General features: G+C 52.9%; 1 protein-coding gene across 1 annotated transcript; it reads right to left on the bottom strand.

Moving 5' to 3' along the window:
* Positions 1-134: 134 nt before the first annotated feature.
* On the bottom strand, positions 135-15,741 carry ESCO2 (establishment of sister chromatid cohesion N-acetyltransferase 2). Its single transcript, XM_058834364.1, has 12 exons — positions 15,708-15,741; positions 13,022-13,072; positions 12,611-12,886; positions 12,004-12,490; positions 10,956-11,025; positions 10,778-10,829; positions 10,145-10,241; positions 8,888-9,019; positions 7,384-7,473; positions 5,578-5,718; positions 4,162-4,352; positions 135-2,459 (listed from the first exon to the last, which is right to left on the bottom strand). The coding sequence occupies exons 1-12, from the start codon at positions 15,725-15,727 to the stop codon at positions 1,658-1,660; spliced, it is 2,409 nt and encodes an 802-aa protein (XP_058690347.1). The 5' UTR covers positions 15,728-15,741; the 3' UTR covers positions 135-1,657.
* Between the last annotated feature and the right edge of the window lie 2,276 nt (positions 15,742-18,017).

The raw sequence follows: 18,017 nt of genomic DNA on the forward strand, positions 1-18,017 counted from the left end.
CCAGAGCTCCAGAGCCTCCAAATTCCCAGATTTCCAGAGCCCAAAGCATTCCCAAATTTCCATTGAGACGCGGCTCCAGAGCCCTGACATTCCCAGATTTCCCAACCCTGACATTCCCAGATTTCCAACCCCCGGTATTCCCAGATTCCCACAGCGCCGTTCCCGGCCCTGGGAGCATCTGGAATTGTGTCCCTCCCATTCCCAGAATTCCGGGATGGATTTTCCCAAATTTGGGTTTGGATTTTCCCAACTTTTCCAGTTGGATTTTCCTTTTTCCAGGTGGGATTTTCCCTCTTTTTTTCCCCCCCCTGGATCTTCCCAAGTTTTCCCGTTGGATTCTCCCAGGTTGGGAGTTGGATTTTCCCGTTTTTCCCAGTTGGATTTTCCCAAGTTTTTGGGGATTTGGATTTTCCCGAGGTTTTTTCCTGGATTTCCCCTCCTTTGGGTCAGGTTTTCCCTCCTTTCCCAGCTGGATTTTTCCCTCTTTTTTCGGACTTGAATTCCCGAGTTTTCCCGCTGCATTTTCCCTCCTCTGGGTTCAATTTTCCCTCATTTCCTTCACTGGAATTTTCCCTCTTTTTTTATTGGAATTTTCCCTCTTTTTCTTGGAGTTCTCCCTTTTCTTTCTTGGGATTTTCCCACTTTTTTTTTTCTTGGAATTTTTCTCTTTTATTTAATTGGAATTTTCCTTCTTTTTTTTATTGGAGTTTTCCCTTTTGTTTCTCCTGGAATTTTCCCTTTTTTCCCGTTGGAATTTTTTCCCAGTTTTCCCTCCGGAACGTTCCCGACCATTCCCAATAAACAGATCCCTCCCCATCCCTGGCACTGGTGGATTTTTCCCTGGGATTTTCCGGGATTTTGGGAATCTGAGGGGGCGGGAACATCCTCCAAAAAGCCCTGGAATATTCCCATCAAATCCCCTCAGAAAACCTTGGAATGTTCCCAGAAAACACCAGAAAACCTTGGAATATTGTCAGGAATTTATGGAATATTGTCATAAAACCTTGGAATATTTTCATAAAACCTGGGAATATTTTCATAAAACCTGGGAATATTGTCATGAATCTATGGAATAACACAAAACCTTGGAATATTTCCATAAAACTTTGGAATACTTCCATAAAAACTGGGAATATTTCCATAAATCTATGGGATATCATCACAAAACCTGGGAATATTTCCATAAAACTCAGGAATATTTTCATAAAACTCTGGAATATTTCTATAAATCTATGGGATAACATCAGAAAATCTGGGAATATTTCCATAAAAACCGGGAATCTGCTCACAAATCCACGGGATGGCCTCACAAAACCCGGGAATATTCCCAGGAAACGCCTGGAATTTCCCTCCTGGGCGGCTCCCGATGCTGATCCAGCGGGAAAATCCTCGGGAAGGGATCCCTGAGCCCGAATCGCTGAAATCCCGAAGGAATTCCGGGAGAATTCCAGGAATTCTGGTGGAACGGAGCGGGGAGGAATTTCCAAGGGAGATTCCTGAGGGATGGGGAGGGAAAAGATTCCCGAAGAAAAGAAGGGAACGGGGGATTCCCGAGGGATTTTTAGGGAAGGATTCCCAAGGGATGGGAAGGGATTTAGGGAAGGATCCCTTGGGATCCCGGCCGGGTCCATCCCGGCCTTTGCAGCCCCTCGGGAATTCAGGCGGATCCCGAGGATCCCACGGATCCCGATGATCCCAGGGATCCTGAGCCGGTGGATCCCGCGGATTCCGATCCCGCTGATCCCGCTGGTTTCAGGGATCCAGCTGATCCCGATCCGGCCGATCCCGAGGATTTCAGGGATCCCGCTGATCCCGATCCTGATGGTTTCACTGATCCCAATCCAGCTGATCCCAAGGATTTCCCTGATCCTGACCCGGCAGATCCCGATCCAGCCGATCCCGCTGATTCCAGGGATCCCTCTGATCCCGATCCAGTGGATCCCGCTGATTTCGTGGATCCCGATCCCGCTGATCCCGATGGTTTCACTGATCCCAATCCAGCTGATCCCAAGGATTTCACTGATCCTGACCCGGCCGATCCCGATGATTTTGCTGATCCCGATCCCGCTGATTTCGGGGATCCGGCCGATCCAAATCCCACGGATTTTGAGGATCCCTCTGATCCCGATCCGGCCGATCCCAAGGGTGTCAGGGATCCGGCCGATCCCGCTGATTCCAGGGATCCCACGGCTCCCGATCCGGCCGATCCCAAGGATTTCACTGATCCCGCTGATTTCACTGATCCCGCTGATTTTGGGGATCCGGCTGATCCCAATCCCGCTGATTTTGGGGACTCCTCTGATCCCGATCCCGCTGATCCCGGGGATCCCGGCAGGAAGCTGCAGACCAGGAAGTCGGGCCGGTTGCAGTAGGCGGCCGCCAGGCTCCGCCCGTCCGGAGTGGGGTCGGAAAAGGCCAAATCCTGGGAATCCAGCACGGCCCCGAACACGAACGTGCGCCTGGAGACAGCGGGAAAAACACGGGAAAAACGGGATTGGAAAAACGGGATTGGAAACGGGAAAACCACAGGGAAAAACAGGATTGGAAACGGGAAAACCGCGGGAAAAACAGGATTGGAAATGGGAAAAACAGGATTGGAAACAGGGATTAAAAATGGGAAAAATGGGGTTGGAAACAGGAAAACTGCAGGAAAACTGGGATTGGAAATGGGAAAAATGGGATTGGAAACCGGGATTGGAAATGGGAAAAGCAGGATTGGAAATGGGAAAAGTGGGATCGGCCGTGGGCCGGGAGAGGCTCCGTGGGCGGCGGGAAGGGGCGGGGTTGGAATTCCCGGAGTTTCCGCTGGAATTTGGGATGGATGGAGGGGTTTGGTTCCAGTCCCGTTTCCCATTCCCGCTTTTCCCTCTCCATTCCCAGTTTCCCGTCCCCACTCCCATTTTTCCCAGCATTCCGATTTCCCACTGGAGTACGTACAACATTCCCAGCTCCCGGCATTCCCAGAATTCCCATTCCCATTCCCGGTTCCCACCAGAGCACATCCAGGATTCCCTGGACCTGCCAATCCCAGTTTTCCCCACCCCACTCCCACTTTGCCCCCTCCCCATTCCCCATTCCCAGCATTCCCCCATTCCCGGATTTTTCCTGGATTTCCCACCAGAGCACACTCAGCATTCCTGGATCATTCCCGGTTTTCTCACCGGCGCGTGCCCAGCATTCCCCATTCCCAGCATTCCCCCATTCCCAGATTTTTCCTGGATTTCCCACTGGAGCATTCCCAGCATTCCTGGATCATTCCCAGATCATTCCCAGGATTCCCACTGGAGCGTGTCCAGCATTTCCCATTCCCGGCTCATTCCCGGTTTTCCCACCGGAGCGTGTCCAGCATTCCCAGCATTCCCCATTCCCAGCATTCCCAGCATTCCCGGCTCATTCCCAGTTTTCCCACTGGAGCGTGTCCAGCATTCCCAGCATCCCCCCATTCCCGGCTCATTCCTGGGCCACTCCTGGTTTTCCCACCAGAGCGTGTCCAGCATTCCCCATTCCCAGCATTCCCCATTCCCCCATTTCCAGCTCATTCCCAGATTTCCCACTGGAGCGTGTCCAGCATTCCCCATTCCCGGATCATTCCCAGTTTTCCCACCAGAGCACACCCAGCATTCCCGGATCATTCCTGGATCATTCCCAGGATTCCCACCGGAGCGTGTCCAGCATTCCCCATTCCCACATTCCTGGTTTTCCCACCGGAGCGTATCCAGCATTCCCCATTCCTGGCTCATTCCCGGGCCATTCCCGGTTTTCTCACCAGAGCATGCCCAGCATTCCCTCATTCCCGGTTTTCCCACCGGAGTGTGTCCAGCATTCCCCATTCCCAGCATTCCCAGAATTCCCGGCTCATTCCCAGTTTTCCCACTGGAGCGTGTCCAGCATTCCCAGCATCCCCCCATTCCCGGCTCATTCCCAGCCCATTCCCCATTCCCAGCTCATTCCCAGCCCATTCCCAGTTTTCCCACCGGAGCGTGTCCAGGATTCCCCATTCCTGGCTCATTCCCAGCATTCCCCATTCCCAGCTCATTCCCAGCTCATTCCCAGCCCATTCCCAGTTTTCCCACCGGAGCATGTCCAGCATTCCCCATTCCCAGCATTCCCCATTCCCAGCCCATTCCCAGCCCATTCCCAGCCCATTCCCAGTTTTCCCACCGGAGCGTGTCCAGCATCCTGCGGGCGATCCCGCGGCGTCTCCGAGCCGGCAGCACCCAGATCCGGCTGATCCCGCACACGGCCGGCTCCGGATCCCGCCGGCAGCGCCACGCCCAGCGCGGGGAGCGGGAATCGGGATCCTCGCCGTTATCCCGGGAATCCGGGAACGGCTCCGGCAGCACCCGGAACGCCTGCGGGAACGGCGGCGGGAAAATGGGAATGGGGATGGGGGGATGGGAAAAGGGGGAAAGGGGGGAATGGGAAAAGTGGGAATGGGAAAAGGGGGAATGGGAAAAGGGGGAATGGGAAAAGGGGGAATGGGAAAATGGGAAGAGGGAAGGGAAAAGTGGGAATGGGAAAAGCGGCAAAAAGTGGGAATGGGGTGGGAAACGCAGGAATGGGAAAAGTGGGAATGGAAAGTGGGAGAAGCAGGAATGGGGTGGGAAAAGCGGGAATGGAAAAAATGGAAAAGGGGGAATGGGAAAAGTGGGAATGAGGATGGGAAAAGCGGAAAAGCGGGAATGGGAGATGGGAAAAGCGGGAATGGGAAAAATGGAAATGGGGATGGAAAAGAGGGGATGGGGTGGGAAAAGTGGGAATGGGAAAGGAAAAGTGGGAATGGGAGAGTAGGAATGGGAGAAGTGGGAATAGAAAGTGGGAGAAGAGGGAATGGGGTGGGAAAAGTGGGAATGGAAAAATGGGAAGAGGGAGAAGTGGGAATGGGAGAGTGGGAACAGGAAAAGTGGGAATGGGGATGTGAAAAGTGGGAATGGGAAAAATGGGAATGGGAGAGTGGGAATAGGAAAAGTGGGAATAGGAAAAGTGGGAATGGAAAAGTGGGAAGGGGAAAAGTGGGAAGAGGGAAGGGAAAGTGGGAATGGGGTGGGAAAAGCAGGAATGGGAAAAGTGGGAATGGGAAAAGTGGGAATGGGAAAGGAAAAGTGGGAATGGGAAAGGAAAAGTGGGAATGGGAGAGCAGGAATGGGAAAAGTGGGAATGGAAAGAGGGAAGGGAAAAGTGGGAATGGGGATGGGAAAAGTGGGAATGGAAAAGGAAAAGCGGGAATGGGAAAAGCGGGAATGGGGATGGGAAATTCCCCCAAGAAGAGCAGCAGGGAACTGAGCTAATTAACAACTTAATTAACGAGCTAACCAGCCAATTAATGAGTTAATTAACAACTTAATTAACGAGCTAACGAGCCAATTAACAAGCTAGTTACCAAGTTAATGAATTAATTAAGGGGCGAGTTAATTACCGGGGCGATGGGCGTGGCCTCCAGGCTGCCCTGCAGGGCCCCTCCCCCCCCCCCCAGGAACAGCAGCAGGGGGCTGAGTTAATGAGATAATGAGCTAATTAATGAGCTAATTACCACGCTAATTACGGGTTAATGAGTTAATTAATGAACTAATGACTGACCTGTGTGATGGGCGTGGCCTCCAGGCAGCCCTGCAGGGCCCCTCCCCCCCCCAGGAAGAGCAGCAGGCGCCGGCGGGGGCTGCAGGGGGCCCCTCCCCCCAGACCCAGCTCCCCATCGGCCGCGGCCACGGCCAGGCGGGCCTGGGGAGAGATTAATTAATGATTAATTAGCTAATTAACTAATGAGCCAGCTCATTAACACATCATCAGCCGATTAACTAACGAGAGAGCTCACTAACACATCATCAGCTAATTAACTAATGAGAGAGCTCATTAACACATCATCAGCTGATTAACTGGCCAGAGCCAAACCAGCCTGACAGAGAGACATTAACTGATTAGCTAATTAATTAACTAATGAGCCAGCTCATTAACACATCATCAGCTGATTAACTGGCAAGAGCCAAACCAGCCTGAGGAGAGACATTAACACATTAATTAACTAATGAGAGAGCTCATTAACACATCAACAGCTGATTAACTGGCAAGAGCCAAACCAGCCTGAGGACAGACATTAATGATTAACTAATTAATTAACTAATTAATGAGAGAGTTCATTAACACAGCATCAGCTGATTAACTGGCCAGAGCCAAACGAGCCTGACGAGACATTAGTGATTAATTAGCTAATTAACTAATGAGAGAGCTCATTAACACATCATCAGCTGATTAACTGGCCAGAGCCAAGCACACCTGACGGAGAGACATTAACTGATTAATTAACTAACGAGCGAGCTCATTAATACATCATCAGCTGATTAACTAACGAAAGAGCTCATTAACACATCAACAGCTAATTAACTAATGAGCGAGCTCATTAACCCATCAGCTGATTAACGAATGAGCGTGTTCATTAACTCATCAGCTAATTAACTAATGAGCGAGTTCGTGAACTGATTATTAATTAACTAATGAGCAAGGGAGTGAGGGATCAGGGGAGTGATTGACTCACCAGGAATAATCAGTGAGTGATTGGTTATTTAACCAGGAATTAATGACTGACTGATTGATTGATTAACCGGGAATTAATGAGTGAATGGTTGGTTGATTGATTAAACAGAAATTAATGATTGATTAACCAGGAATGATTGATTGACTGGGAATTAATGAGTCATTGATTAACTGGGAATTAATGATTGATTGATCAATTAACCAGGAATGATTGATTGATTGATTAAGCGGGAATTAATGATTAACCAGGAATTAATGATTGATTAATCAGAAACGATTGATTGATTAGCCTGGAATGATTAACTGGGAATTAATGATGATTAACCGGGAATTAACCGGGAGTAATTAACCGGGAATAATTAACCGGGCATGCCGGGAATTATTAACTGGGAATTAACCAATGGAATGCCGGGAATTAACCGGGAATTACAAAGGGAGTTTGGGATGAGGATCCATGGGAATTCCCAAGGAATTTGGGACGAGGATCTGTGGGAATTCCCAGGGAATTTGGGATGGGGATTCCTGGAATTTTGGGATGGGGATTCCCAGGAAACGGGGAATAGGCTCCAGGAACTCCCAGGGAAAATGGGATGGACGCTGGGAATTCCTGGGAAAACAAGACTGGGACCAGGAATTCCTGCAGGAAACGGGACAGGCACTGGGAATTCCCAGGAAAGCCGGATTTGTTCCCAAAGGAAGGCCGGGTTTGCCCAGGGAACCGGAATTTCGGGATTTTGGGATGGGAATCAGGGATCGGATCCCGCTGGGATTTGGGGATCGGATCCCGCTGGGATTTGGGATTTGGGGATCGGATCCCCTTGGTTCCCAAGGGAATTCCCGAGGAAGGGCCGGTACCTTCCTGAGGACGTGCTTGGGATCTCCGGGAAGGATCAGGACGATTTTCCCATCCCAGAATTCCGCCACCACGCGCTCCTGCTTCCAGCCCTGCCGGGAAAAGCCCAAATTCCTACTGGGATCCGCTGGGGCCGGCATTCCCGCCATTCCCATTCCCACCATTCCCATTCCCACCATTCCCATTCCCAGCAACTCCTGCCAGTCTCATTCCCACTGTTCCCATTCCTGCCATTCCCAGCACTCCCAGCTTCCCCATTCTTCCCATTCCCATTCCCACCATTCCCAGTTTTCCCATTCCTGCCACTCCCGCCATTCCCAGTCCTGCTATTCCCATTCCCGCTGTTCCGCCTCTCCCCCGCTATTCCCATCCCTCCGGCATTCCCGTTCCCGTTGTTATTCTGGGTTGACCATTCCTGGCATTCCCAGTTTTCCCATTCCCCCATTCCCATTCTCCCATTCCCATTCCCCCTTTCCCATTCCCATTCCCCCATTCCCATTCCCGCATTCCCGGCACTGACCGGGATTCGCGGTCGCTGCCGTTCCCATTCCCATTATTCCCATTGTTATTTATCCCATTGTCATTTATCCCGGCACTGACTGGGAATTGGGCTCTCTGCCATTCCCATTACTCCCATTGTTATTCCCCCATTCCCAGTGTTATTCCCATTGTTATTCCCATCATTCCCATTACTGACCAGGAAATGGGGCCTCTGCCGTTCCCATTTCCATTGTTATTCCCACTGTTATTCCCACTGTTATGCCCCCATTCCCATTCCTGCTGTTATTCCCGTTGTTATTCCCATCATTCCTGTCACTGACCGGGAAGTGGGGTCTCTGCTTTTCCCATTCCCGTTATTCCCATTCCCCCATTCCCATTGTTATTCCCGGTGTTATTCCCGTTGTTATTCCCATCACTGACTGGGAATCGGGGTCTCTGCCGTTCCCATTCCCATTGTTATTCCCCCATTCCCGCTGTTATTCCCATCATTCCTGTCACTGACCGGGAATTGGGGTCTCTGCTTTTCCCATTCCCGTTATTCCTATTCCCGTTGTTATTCCCGCTGTTATTCCCGGTGTTATTCCCCCTGTTACTGACTGGGAATCGGGGTCGCTGCCGTTCCCATTCCCATTATTATTCCCATTGTTATTCCCCCATTCCCATTCCCACTGTTATTCCCGGTGTTATTTATCCCATCATTCCCGTCACTGACTGGGAATCGGGGTCTGTGCCGTTCCCATTCCCGTTATTCCCATTCCCCCATTCCCACTGTTCTTATTCCCATCATTCCTGTCACTGACTGGGAATCGGGGTCTCTGCCGTTCCCATTCCCGTTATTCCCATTCCCCCATTCCTGCGGTTATTCCTGTTGTTATTCCTGGTGTCATTTATCCCGTCACTGCCTGGGAATCGGGGTCTGTGTCGTTCCCATTCCCCCATTCCCATTCCCATTGTTATTCCCCCATTCCCGCTGTTATTCCCGGTGTTATTTATCCCGTCACTGACCGGGAATCGGGGTCTGTTCCGGAGGCTGCGGTGGTGCCGCAGGTGCTGGAGCCGATCCTCGGGCAGGGCGGGGGAGAAGAGCATCCCGCAGGATCCGCAGCGCTCCGGGGACAGGGAACGCTGCCCCGCGTCCTGGGAATGACGGCGGGAAAACACCCATCGGCACACCGGGAATGAGCAGGGATCAGAACACCGGGAATGAGCAGGGATCAGAACACTGGGAATGAGCAGGGATCACACAAACACCGGGAATGAGCAGGGATCAGAACACCGGGAATGAGCAGGGATCACACAAACACCGGGAATGACCACAGATCACACACCGGGAATGACGGATCACCGGGAATAAGCGATGGGAAAAACCACCGGGATCATTGAGGGGAAAAACAACGGCAGCAACGGGAATCACCGGGAATAACGACAGCGGGAATAACGGGAACAGCGGGAATGACAGCGGGAATGACGGCGGGAATGGGAACAACTGGAACAACGGGAATGACAATAACAGGAGTAACAGCGGGAACGGGAATGGGAACAATGGGAATAACGGGAACAATGGGAACGGGAACAGGAACAACAGCAGGAATGGGAACAGGAATAACGGGAACAACGGGAACAACAATGGGAATGGGAACAATGGGAATCACAACAGGAATGGGAACAATCAGAACAACAGGAATGGGAATAACAACGGGAATGACAGCGGGAATGGGAACAGGAATAAGGGGAATAATGGGAAGGGGAGCAGGAATAACAGTGGGAACGGGAAAAATTGGAATAATGGGAATAATGGGAGTGACAGTGGGAAAACAACCAGGAACAACAACGGGAATGGGAACAACGGGAAAGAGCCGGAACAACCACGGGAACGGCACCGGGAACCAGCCGGAATGGGGATGGGAATCCTGGGAATGGCGGGAATACACCGGGAATGCCGGAGACAGGGATTGAGGGAAAGAGTTGGGAATGTGGGGAGGGAAATCTGGGAAAATCCGGGAATACCAGGAAAGGGGGAAAGGGACGGGAATTTGGGATCCAGGGAATTTGGGATCCAGGGAAGGGCTCGGCATTCCAGGATTCCTCGGGATGCCATCAGGGAAGGGAATTGGGAATTTGGGAAGGGATTTCAGGAATTTCCCCCTCTCCCAGGGAGCCAAGGCCGGGAAGGATCCCAAAAAAACCGGGAACGATCCCAAAGCTCCCAGAATTCCCAACCCCCTCCCGCAATTCCCAGGGAATTCCCGCCGGGGAGCTCACAATGATCATCTGATCCCGGGAATGCCGCGAGGATTCCTTGGATCTCCTGGGAGCTTTTCCAGAGGGGCTGAGGGGAGCCGGGAGCTCCTGCAGGGGCCTGGGGAAAAATGGGAAAAATGGGAAAAACTGGGGAAAAAAAACGGGAAAAAAAAGGGAAAACCCAGGGGAAACACCAGGAAAATCCTGGGAAAAGGGAGAAGAAAAGGAAGAAGCAGGAAAAATCTGGGAAAGAGGGGGAAAAAATTGGGAAACTTGGGAAAAAAAATAGGAAAAAGTGGGAGAAACTTGGGGAAAGCGGGGAAAACCTGGGAAAAATTGGAAGAGGCCGGGGAGAATTGGAAAAAAAAGGGAAAAACAGCAGGAAAATTGGGAAAAAGCTGGGAAAATGGGAAAGTGGGAAAAAAGGGGATAAAAACTGGGAAATTTGGGAAAAACGGGGAAAAGCTGGGAATGCAGGCAGGGATTGAGCAGGGAAGGGAGGGAGGATTCCCGGGACAGAGCATTCCCAGGAAATCTGGAGGGAAAAACCCGGGAATTCCAAGGGCTGGAGGCAGCGGAATTCCGGGATTTGGGAATTCCTGGGATTCCCGGGCTTTGCCCCCTCTGGAAAAGCGGGAATGGGATCCCTCTCACCTCTTCCGGGCGGGAAGGAAGATGGGGAAGAGCCCGGCCGGGCACGGAGAGCCTGGAAAAAACCGGGAATTCCTCAGGAAAAGCGGGAAGGCACGATTCCAACCCCGGAATCCCGGGAATCCAGCGCTGCTTTGGCTGGGGAATCCGGGAAAGAATTCCCAAAGTTTTCCCAACTCACCCGGTTCCTTCCTGGGGCCGGGGGAATCCCAGGAATCTGGGCTGGAAGAGGGAGGAATTCCAGGGGCTTCCTGCGGAGGGAAATTCCAGGTTTTTTTCCATGGATTTCCCAGGAATTCCGGGCCTGCTCCAGCCCGGGAAGCGCCCGAGGGAACGTCCTGGGATTTGGGAATGTTGGGAATGGGATGGGAAATCCACGGATCCCACCCAGAATTGCGGGAGGCTCCGGACGCATCCCGAGGATTTCTCTGGAATTTGGGGTTCCCTCCCCAGAGCCCCAGAATTCCCAGGGAATTCCCCCGATCCTGAGAATTCCCAGCGCCTTTTCCAAGGGAAAAAGGGGCTCTGGGAGAGCCGGAATTGGGAGCGGGAAGAAATTCCAGGCACAATTCCCAAGGAAAATCCTGGAATTTGGGCGCTTTTGGCTCCAGCAGATCCCAAATTCCCCAGGCTGGGATGCAGAAAAATCAGGAAAATCTGGAATTGCCTGCAGGAAAACCCTTGGAAAATTCAGTTTGGGGAATTCCAGGAGTTTTTTCCGGGTTGGTTTTTGTTTTTTCCCAGGATTTGGCTCCCGGATCCCACAAAACTCAGCAGGAATTTGGTGCCTTGATCCCAGCTGGGGAAAAAGAGGAGCTGGAATTCCGATCCCGGCTTTTCCCAGGGAGAATCAGGAGCCCTTGGAAAAATATCCCAAAGGAAAGGGAAATCCCCCCCAAAATTCCCAAGGAATCCCAAGGGAAAATCCCAAGGGAACCCCTCCAAAAATCCCAAAGGAATTCCCAAGAAAATCCCAAGAGAATTCCCAAGGAATCCCCCAAGGAATCCCCTCAGAATTTCAAAGGAAAATCCCAAAGGAAAACCCCCCCAAGAATTCCCAAGAATTCCCCCAGAAAACCCAAAGGAAAATCCCAAGGGAATCCCCAAAGGAACCTCCCCAGAATTCCCAAGGAAATTCCCAAGGAAATTCCCGCTCTGGGTCCCTCCGAGCCCTTCCCGAGGGTGAAATCCAGGAATTCCCTGGAATTCTCCCCAATCCCCACTCTCACCTCCTTCCCCTCGGAATTCCGGGTGCCGTTCCCGGCCGTTCCCGGCTCTCCGGAGCATTCCCGGTTTTCCTTCTCCTCTTCCCGAGCCTCTGGAATCCTTCCCGCACTTTCCTCTCCCGCTTTTTCCGCCTTTCCCGCTTTTTCCGGCCCCGGCCGAGCCTTTTCCGAAGGATCCCTGGAGGCGGCTCCGGAGTCTCCCGAGCTTTTCCCGGAAGAATTCCCGGCGTTTTTCCGGGATCTCTTCCCGCTCAGGAAGAAGGCGGAGCCCAGCGGGAGCCGCAGCGGCGGCCGCACGCCCGCGCTCAGCACCCGGAATCGCTCGGAATTCCGGGAATTCTGGGAAATCCCGGAATTCTGGGAAATCTGGGAATTCCCAGCCTCGGAACTCCGGGAATTCCCGGCATTCCCGCTGCTTTTCCCTTTGGGAATCTCCCGCTGGGCCTTGGGATTGGGTTTGCTTTTGGAGCTGCGATTCCCGCTGGAATTCCTGCCGAAATTGCCAGAATTCCTGCTGGGATTCCCGGAATTCCTGCTGGGATTCCTGCTGGGATTCCCGGAATTCCCAGGTTTTTCCGTGCCGTTGCCGTCTCCCAGCAGCTCCCGGAGCCGTTTCCTCTCCAGAGGATCCAGGTAAATCCTTTTCCCATAAAAAGCCCCCACGGGAAGTTGGGAATTGTGGGAAGAGGCGGAGCCGGGCTGGGAATTCCCGGGAATTCCCGGATTTCCCGCCGGGATGTCCAATCTCAGGGAACGTGCCGATTTCCCGGGAAAAGCTTCCTCTTCCTCCTCCTCCTGGTTTTCCTGGTGGGAATTCCGGGCCGGGGATTCGGGAAGGGCTCGGAGCCGTTTGCGCTCCGGGGTCCGGAATTCCCAGCTGGAGGAGCTGGAAAAAAAACCGGGAATGAGATCCCGGGAATTCCCCAAGGAATTTTCCCACGGGATTTTGGGGATTCTGAGGATTCCCCAATCCCGGGAAAAGCCCTGAATTCCCGGATTTTGGGGATTTTTGGGATCTCACCTGTCAGGATCCCGGCTCCGTTTCCGGGGCGTTCCCGCGGCTCCGCAGCTCCTGCAATTCCAGGGGTTTTTCCAGGTGGGAATTGGGATGGAATTCCAGGGGAAAAGGCCGGGAGGAGCAGGGAAAAGGGAGGGAATGGGGAAGGGGAAATCCGGGAATAAAACCCCGGGAATGCCGGGATGGAGATCCCAGGGATCGGCCCTGCCAAACTCCCGCCCTTCCCGCAGGAATTTCAGCTGCAATCCCAGGAATCCCAGCCATTCCCAGAAATCCCAATAAATCCCAGGAATTCCCACAAATCCCAAGAATTCATTAATTCCCAAAAATCTCAGTAATTCCCAAAAATTCCCAGCATCCCCAGCCATCTCAATAATACACAGTCATTCCCAGAAATTCCATAAATCCCACTTTTTGGCCCCTTAAAGCCCAGGAATCCCAGAAATTCCGTTCATTCCCAGAAATCCCATTAAATCCCACAAATCCCCTCCTCCATCCCAGGATTTTCCCAGCCCTGGGAATTATTCCTGATCCCAAAAATTCCCAAATCCTGGGCACAAACCCCTCCCCCCCCAGCCGGGAGCGGCTCCCTCGGGAATTCCATCCACAGCTCCCGGGGGGATCCCAAATCCTTCCGGGCTTCCCAACTTTTTTGGGAATCCTTGGGAGGGCTCCCAAATCCTTGGGGTCTCTGTGGGATGCCCAAATCCTTTGGGATTTTTTCCCGGGATTTCCAAACCTCTGGGATCTCTGCTGGCCCAGGACCTTTCGGGGTTTGTTTTTTATTCCATGGCTGCCCCAAATCTTTGGGATTGGGTTCCGTGGGATCCCCAAATCCTTTGGGATTGGAATTCCATGGGAAGGAATTCCCCTGGGGTTCCTGAATCTTTTGGGATGGAATTCCCGTGGGATCCCTCTGATTTTCGGGATGGAATTCCCATGGGATCGCTCTGATTTTTGGGATGGAATTCTGAGGGGTCCCTCTGATTTTTGGGATGGAATTCCCGTGGGATCCATGGAGGGTTTCCCAACCCCTCCCATCCCCTCAGGGCTTCACTGCAACCACCCCAAAACCCCCAAAATCCGCTCAGAGGCCCCAAAGAGCTCCCGGAGCCCGAGGAGCCCCCCCAGAGACCTCAGAGCTCCCCTGGAGCTCCCCCAGAGACCTCTTGGAGCCCCCCCAGAGAACTCGGAGCTCCCCCGGAGCCTCCCCAAACCCCCATTCAGAGCCTGCGGAGCTCCCTCAGAACCCTCGGAGCTCCCCCGCAGCTCCCTCAGAGTCGTCTCGGAGCTCCCCCAGAGACCTCGGAGCCCTCAGAGTTCCCTCGGAACATCCCCAAAGCCCCACTCAGAGCCCGCGGAGCTCCCTCAGAACCCTCGGAGCCCCCCCAAATCCCCACTTAGAGCCCTCAGAGCCGCCTCGGAGCTCCCCGAGAACCCGCAGAGTTACCTCGGAGTCTCCCCAAATCCCTACTCAGACCCCGTGGAGCTCCCCCAGAGCATCCCCCAAATCCCCACTCATAGTCCGCAGAGCTCCCTCAGAGCCTCACCAGACCCCCCCAGAGACCTTCTGGAGCTCCCCCAGGGACCTCCCCAAATCCCCACCCAGAACCAGCGGAGCTCCCCCGGAGTTTCCCCCAGAGCCCCCTCAGAGACCTCGGAGCCCTCCGAGCTCCCTCGGAACATCCCCAAACCCCCATTCAGAGCCCCCTTGGAGCCCCTCAGAGCCTCCCCAAACCTCCACTCACTGCCCGCGGAGCTCCATCAAGAACCCTCGGAGCTTCTTCGGAGCCTCCCCGAACCCCCATTCAGAGCCCTCAGAGCTCACTCGGAGCTCCCCCAGAACCCGCAGAGCTCCCTCGGAGCCTCCCCAAATCCCCACTCAGAGCTCGTGGAGCTCCCTCAGAACCCTCGGAGCTTCTTCGGAGTCTCCCCATAAACCCCACTGAGAGCCCTCAGAGCCTCCCCAAATCCCCACTCAGAGCCCTCAGAGCCTCCCCAAATCCCCACTCAGAGCCCGTGGAGCTCCTCCAGAGCTCTTTCAGAGTCTTCGGAGCCCCCTCGGAGCTCCCCCAAATCCCCACTCAGAGCACCCAGAGCTCCCTTGGAGCCTCCCCAAATCCCCACTCAGAGCTCGTGGAGCTCCCTCAGAACCCTCGGAGCTTCTTCGGAGTCTCCCCATAAACCCCACTGAGAGCCCTCAGAGCCTCCCCAAATCCCCACTCAGAGCCCGTGGAGCTCCTCCAGAGCTCTTTCAGAGTCTTCGGAGCCCCCTCGGAGCTCCCCCAAATCCCCACTCAGAGCACCCAGAGCTCCCTCAGAGCCTCACCAGACCCCTCACTCAGAGCCCCCTCAAATCCCTACTCGGAGCCGCCTCAGAGCCTCCCCAAAACCCCTCAGAACCCCCCCGAACCCCCACTCAGAGCCCTCCGAGCTCCCTCGGAGTCCTCGGAGCTCTCTCAGAGCCTCCCAAAATCCTCACTCAAAGCCTTCAGAGCTCCTTCAGAACCTCCCCAAATCCCCACTGAGAGCTCTCAGAGCTCCCTCAGAGCCGCCTCAGAGCTCCCTCGGAGCCTCCCCAAGCCTCCACTCAGAGCTCCCTCAGAGTCGCCTCCATAAACCCCCCTCAGAGCCCTCTCGGAGCCTCCCCAAATCCCCTCTCAGAGCCCCTTCAGAGCGGCTCCCTCACCTCAGCGCCGCCTCCGCCATGGTCGCTTCCCGCCTTCAGCCGCGCGCCTTCGAACCGCCCGCCCTGCGCCTTTATTGGCTGAGAGACGCGTCAATCATCGGCACTCGCTCGCCATTGGTGGAACAGCGCGCGGCTCCGCGTTGGACCCGCCCCTCCGGTTTGGCAGCCAATCAGAGAGCGCGGCTCGCCGCGCGGGCCCGGGTTTAGACTGCAACTCCCAGCGTTCCCTGCGAGAGCAGAGCGGCGCTTCCGCCCCGTGTGGCGCGTGGGGGCTGATGGGAGTTGTAGTCTCAGCGCCGCCCGTCCCGCGCGCGGGAGATTCTGAGGGGACAGGTGGGAATTGGAGGAGCTGGGAGTTAACGGGCGGTTAATGAGGCGCTAATTAAGGATTTTGGTGTTAATTAGGGCATCGGCAAGCTGCACGGGCAGGGATCCCTTCCACTGTCCCCGTCCAGCCTGGCCTTGGGCACTGCCGGGGATCCGGGCGGGGAAAGGAAAGAGAAGCGAGGCGGGGATGGGAAAAGGGGGAGAGGGACAAAAATGGGGGAGAAGGGAAGGGAAGGGAATTTGGGAAGGGAATTTGGGAAGGAAGGGAAGGGAAGGGAAGGGAAGGGAAGGGAAGGGAAGGGAAGGGAAGGGAAGGGAGAAAAAAGGAAAGAGGAAAAGGGAAATGAAAAAAAAGGAAACGGGGTGAAAGGGGCCGAAAAAAGGGGAAAGAGAAATAAAAAACAGGGAAGAGAAAAGGGGAAAGGGAGGGAGGAAAAGGAAAGGGAAAAGGGGAGACAGTTCTAATATGTGTATTTTTTATATAATTCGCGTCTATAATGCAGAAAGAAACTCGAGCACAAGGCATAAAACTTGAGCAATGAAAAGATCAACGAGGACAGAGAGCTCAGGAATGTTCACAGAAGGACAAAGGAGGGGCCAGGAGAGAGGAGAATCCCCTCAGGTGAGACGAGCCACAAATGATTCTGTGAAAAACGAGGTTCACATAATCTTTATAGAATTTAAAAGTTTAATTAAAAAAACAATTAGGAGAAAATAATAAAGTATACAGATACGGCCGGGTGTCTCTGCATCCACCTCACTGACAAAGGATTGTCCCTTAAAAACAGAACCCTACTAGATATCCATAAATTCTCATACATATTCATACACTCTCATACATATTCAGACATTCTCCTTAGGGTCTTTGGTGTTCTTCTGTTTAGTTTTCTCTTGCCCCCTTCCCAATAGATCAATCTTCTTGGCGCCATTGAGATTTACATTCTCTGATACCAGAAATGCAATAAATTCCTCCCCCCAGAGTTCTGGTCACTGCTGTCTTCATCTGGATAAGATAGTTTACAAAAGGAAAAAGAAAATGTCTCCAGCTATCTTTTTCAGTCTTTGGGTTATACAGACAAAAGAAGTTGTTTTTTTAATGCTATGTCATAGCTTAACATATATGTATTATACCACTATTTCTGAGTTTCATTAATAACAGAAATAAAGAATAAATATTATTACAGCTAAATTTTCTAATCTTATACATATAATATTTATTATGATACTTATGAAAAGCCAACAATATAAAATGTAACTGTAACAATCTCAAAGGCTGCTTCTAGAAAAATCCCCTCAGACCTGATCTCCTTCCAGAAACTTCCTCAGCAGCTCAACAGCTAAATTCTGAATATAACAACACATCACAGAGAAAAAACCTGAGACTGCACGGCCTCAGGCAGAAACGAGTGTATAAAACTCGGAATTTCAATAAAAACTTTGGAAACTTTAGGGAATAAAGGTTTGGAAACTTGAGGGAATCGAGGTTTGGAAACTGAGGCAGAGACCGGGTCAGGCTTCACCCAGCGCCGATCCCGGGCTCGGCCTTGCCTTTAAATATAGCTGTCCCAAATTTATATTCGAAAGTTTAGCAATAAAAATTGTTATTGATAAAATTGGATTGATTTATTTATAGCGCAGGGAAGGAAAAAAGGGGAAAGCGGGACAAAGCCCCGCTGCACTGCGCATGCGCAGCTCCCGCTGCCGTACAACATGGCAGCCACGCGCATGCGCATTTACGCGCTCCGTACGGCATCATGGCGGCCCGCACAGCTGCGGTTCTTGCCGTACAGCATGGCCGCCCTGCGCATGCGCATTTCTGATTACCGTACAACACGGCCGCCCCACGCATGCGCAGTTCTGTTTGCCGTACATCATGGCGGCCCTCACCTACGCAGTTTTAATTGCCGTACAGCATGGCGAGCCCGCGCATGCGCAGTTCCCTCCAGCCACTACGCTCCCGCTGCTTCGCGCGTGCGTGTTGCT

The sequence above is a fragment of the Poecile atricapillus genome, chromosome 3 (assembly GCF_030490865.1).
Source record: "Poecile atricapillus isolate bPoeAtr1 chromosome 3, bPoeAtr1.hap1, whole genome shotgun sequence".
Taxonomy (NCBI): Eukaryota; Metazoa; Chordata; class Aves; order Passeriformes; family Paridae; genus Poecile; species Poecile atricapillus.

Bases quoted from the DNA above. Each gene is read 5' to 3' on its own strand.
- ESCO2 (XM_058834364.1), bottom strand. From the start codon at position 15,727: ATGGCGGAGGCGGCGCTGAG. The intron at 11,026-12,003 runs GTGAGAGTGGGG...TTCCCTCCGCAG, and splicing joins GGAATTCCGAGGGGAAGGAG to GAAGCCCCTGGAATTCCTCC. The intron at 4,353-5,577 runs GTCAGTCATTAG...CCGTTCCCGCAG, and splicing joins AGGCCACGCCCATCACACAG to GCGTTCCGGGTGCTGCCGGA.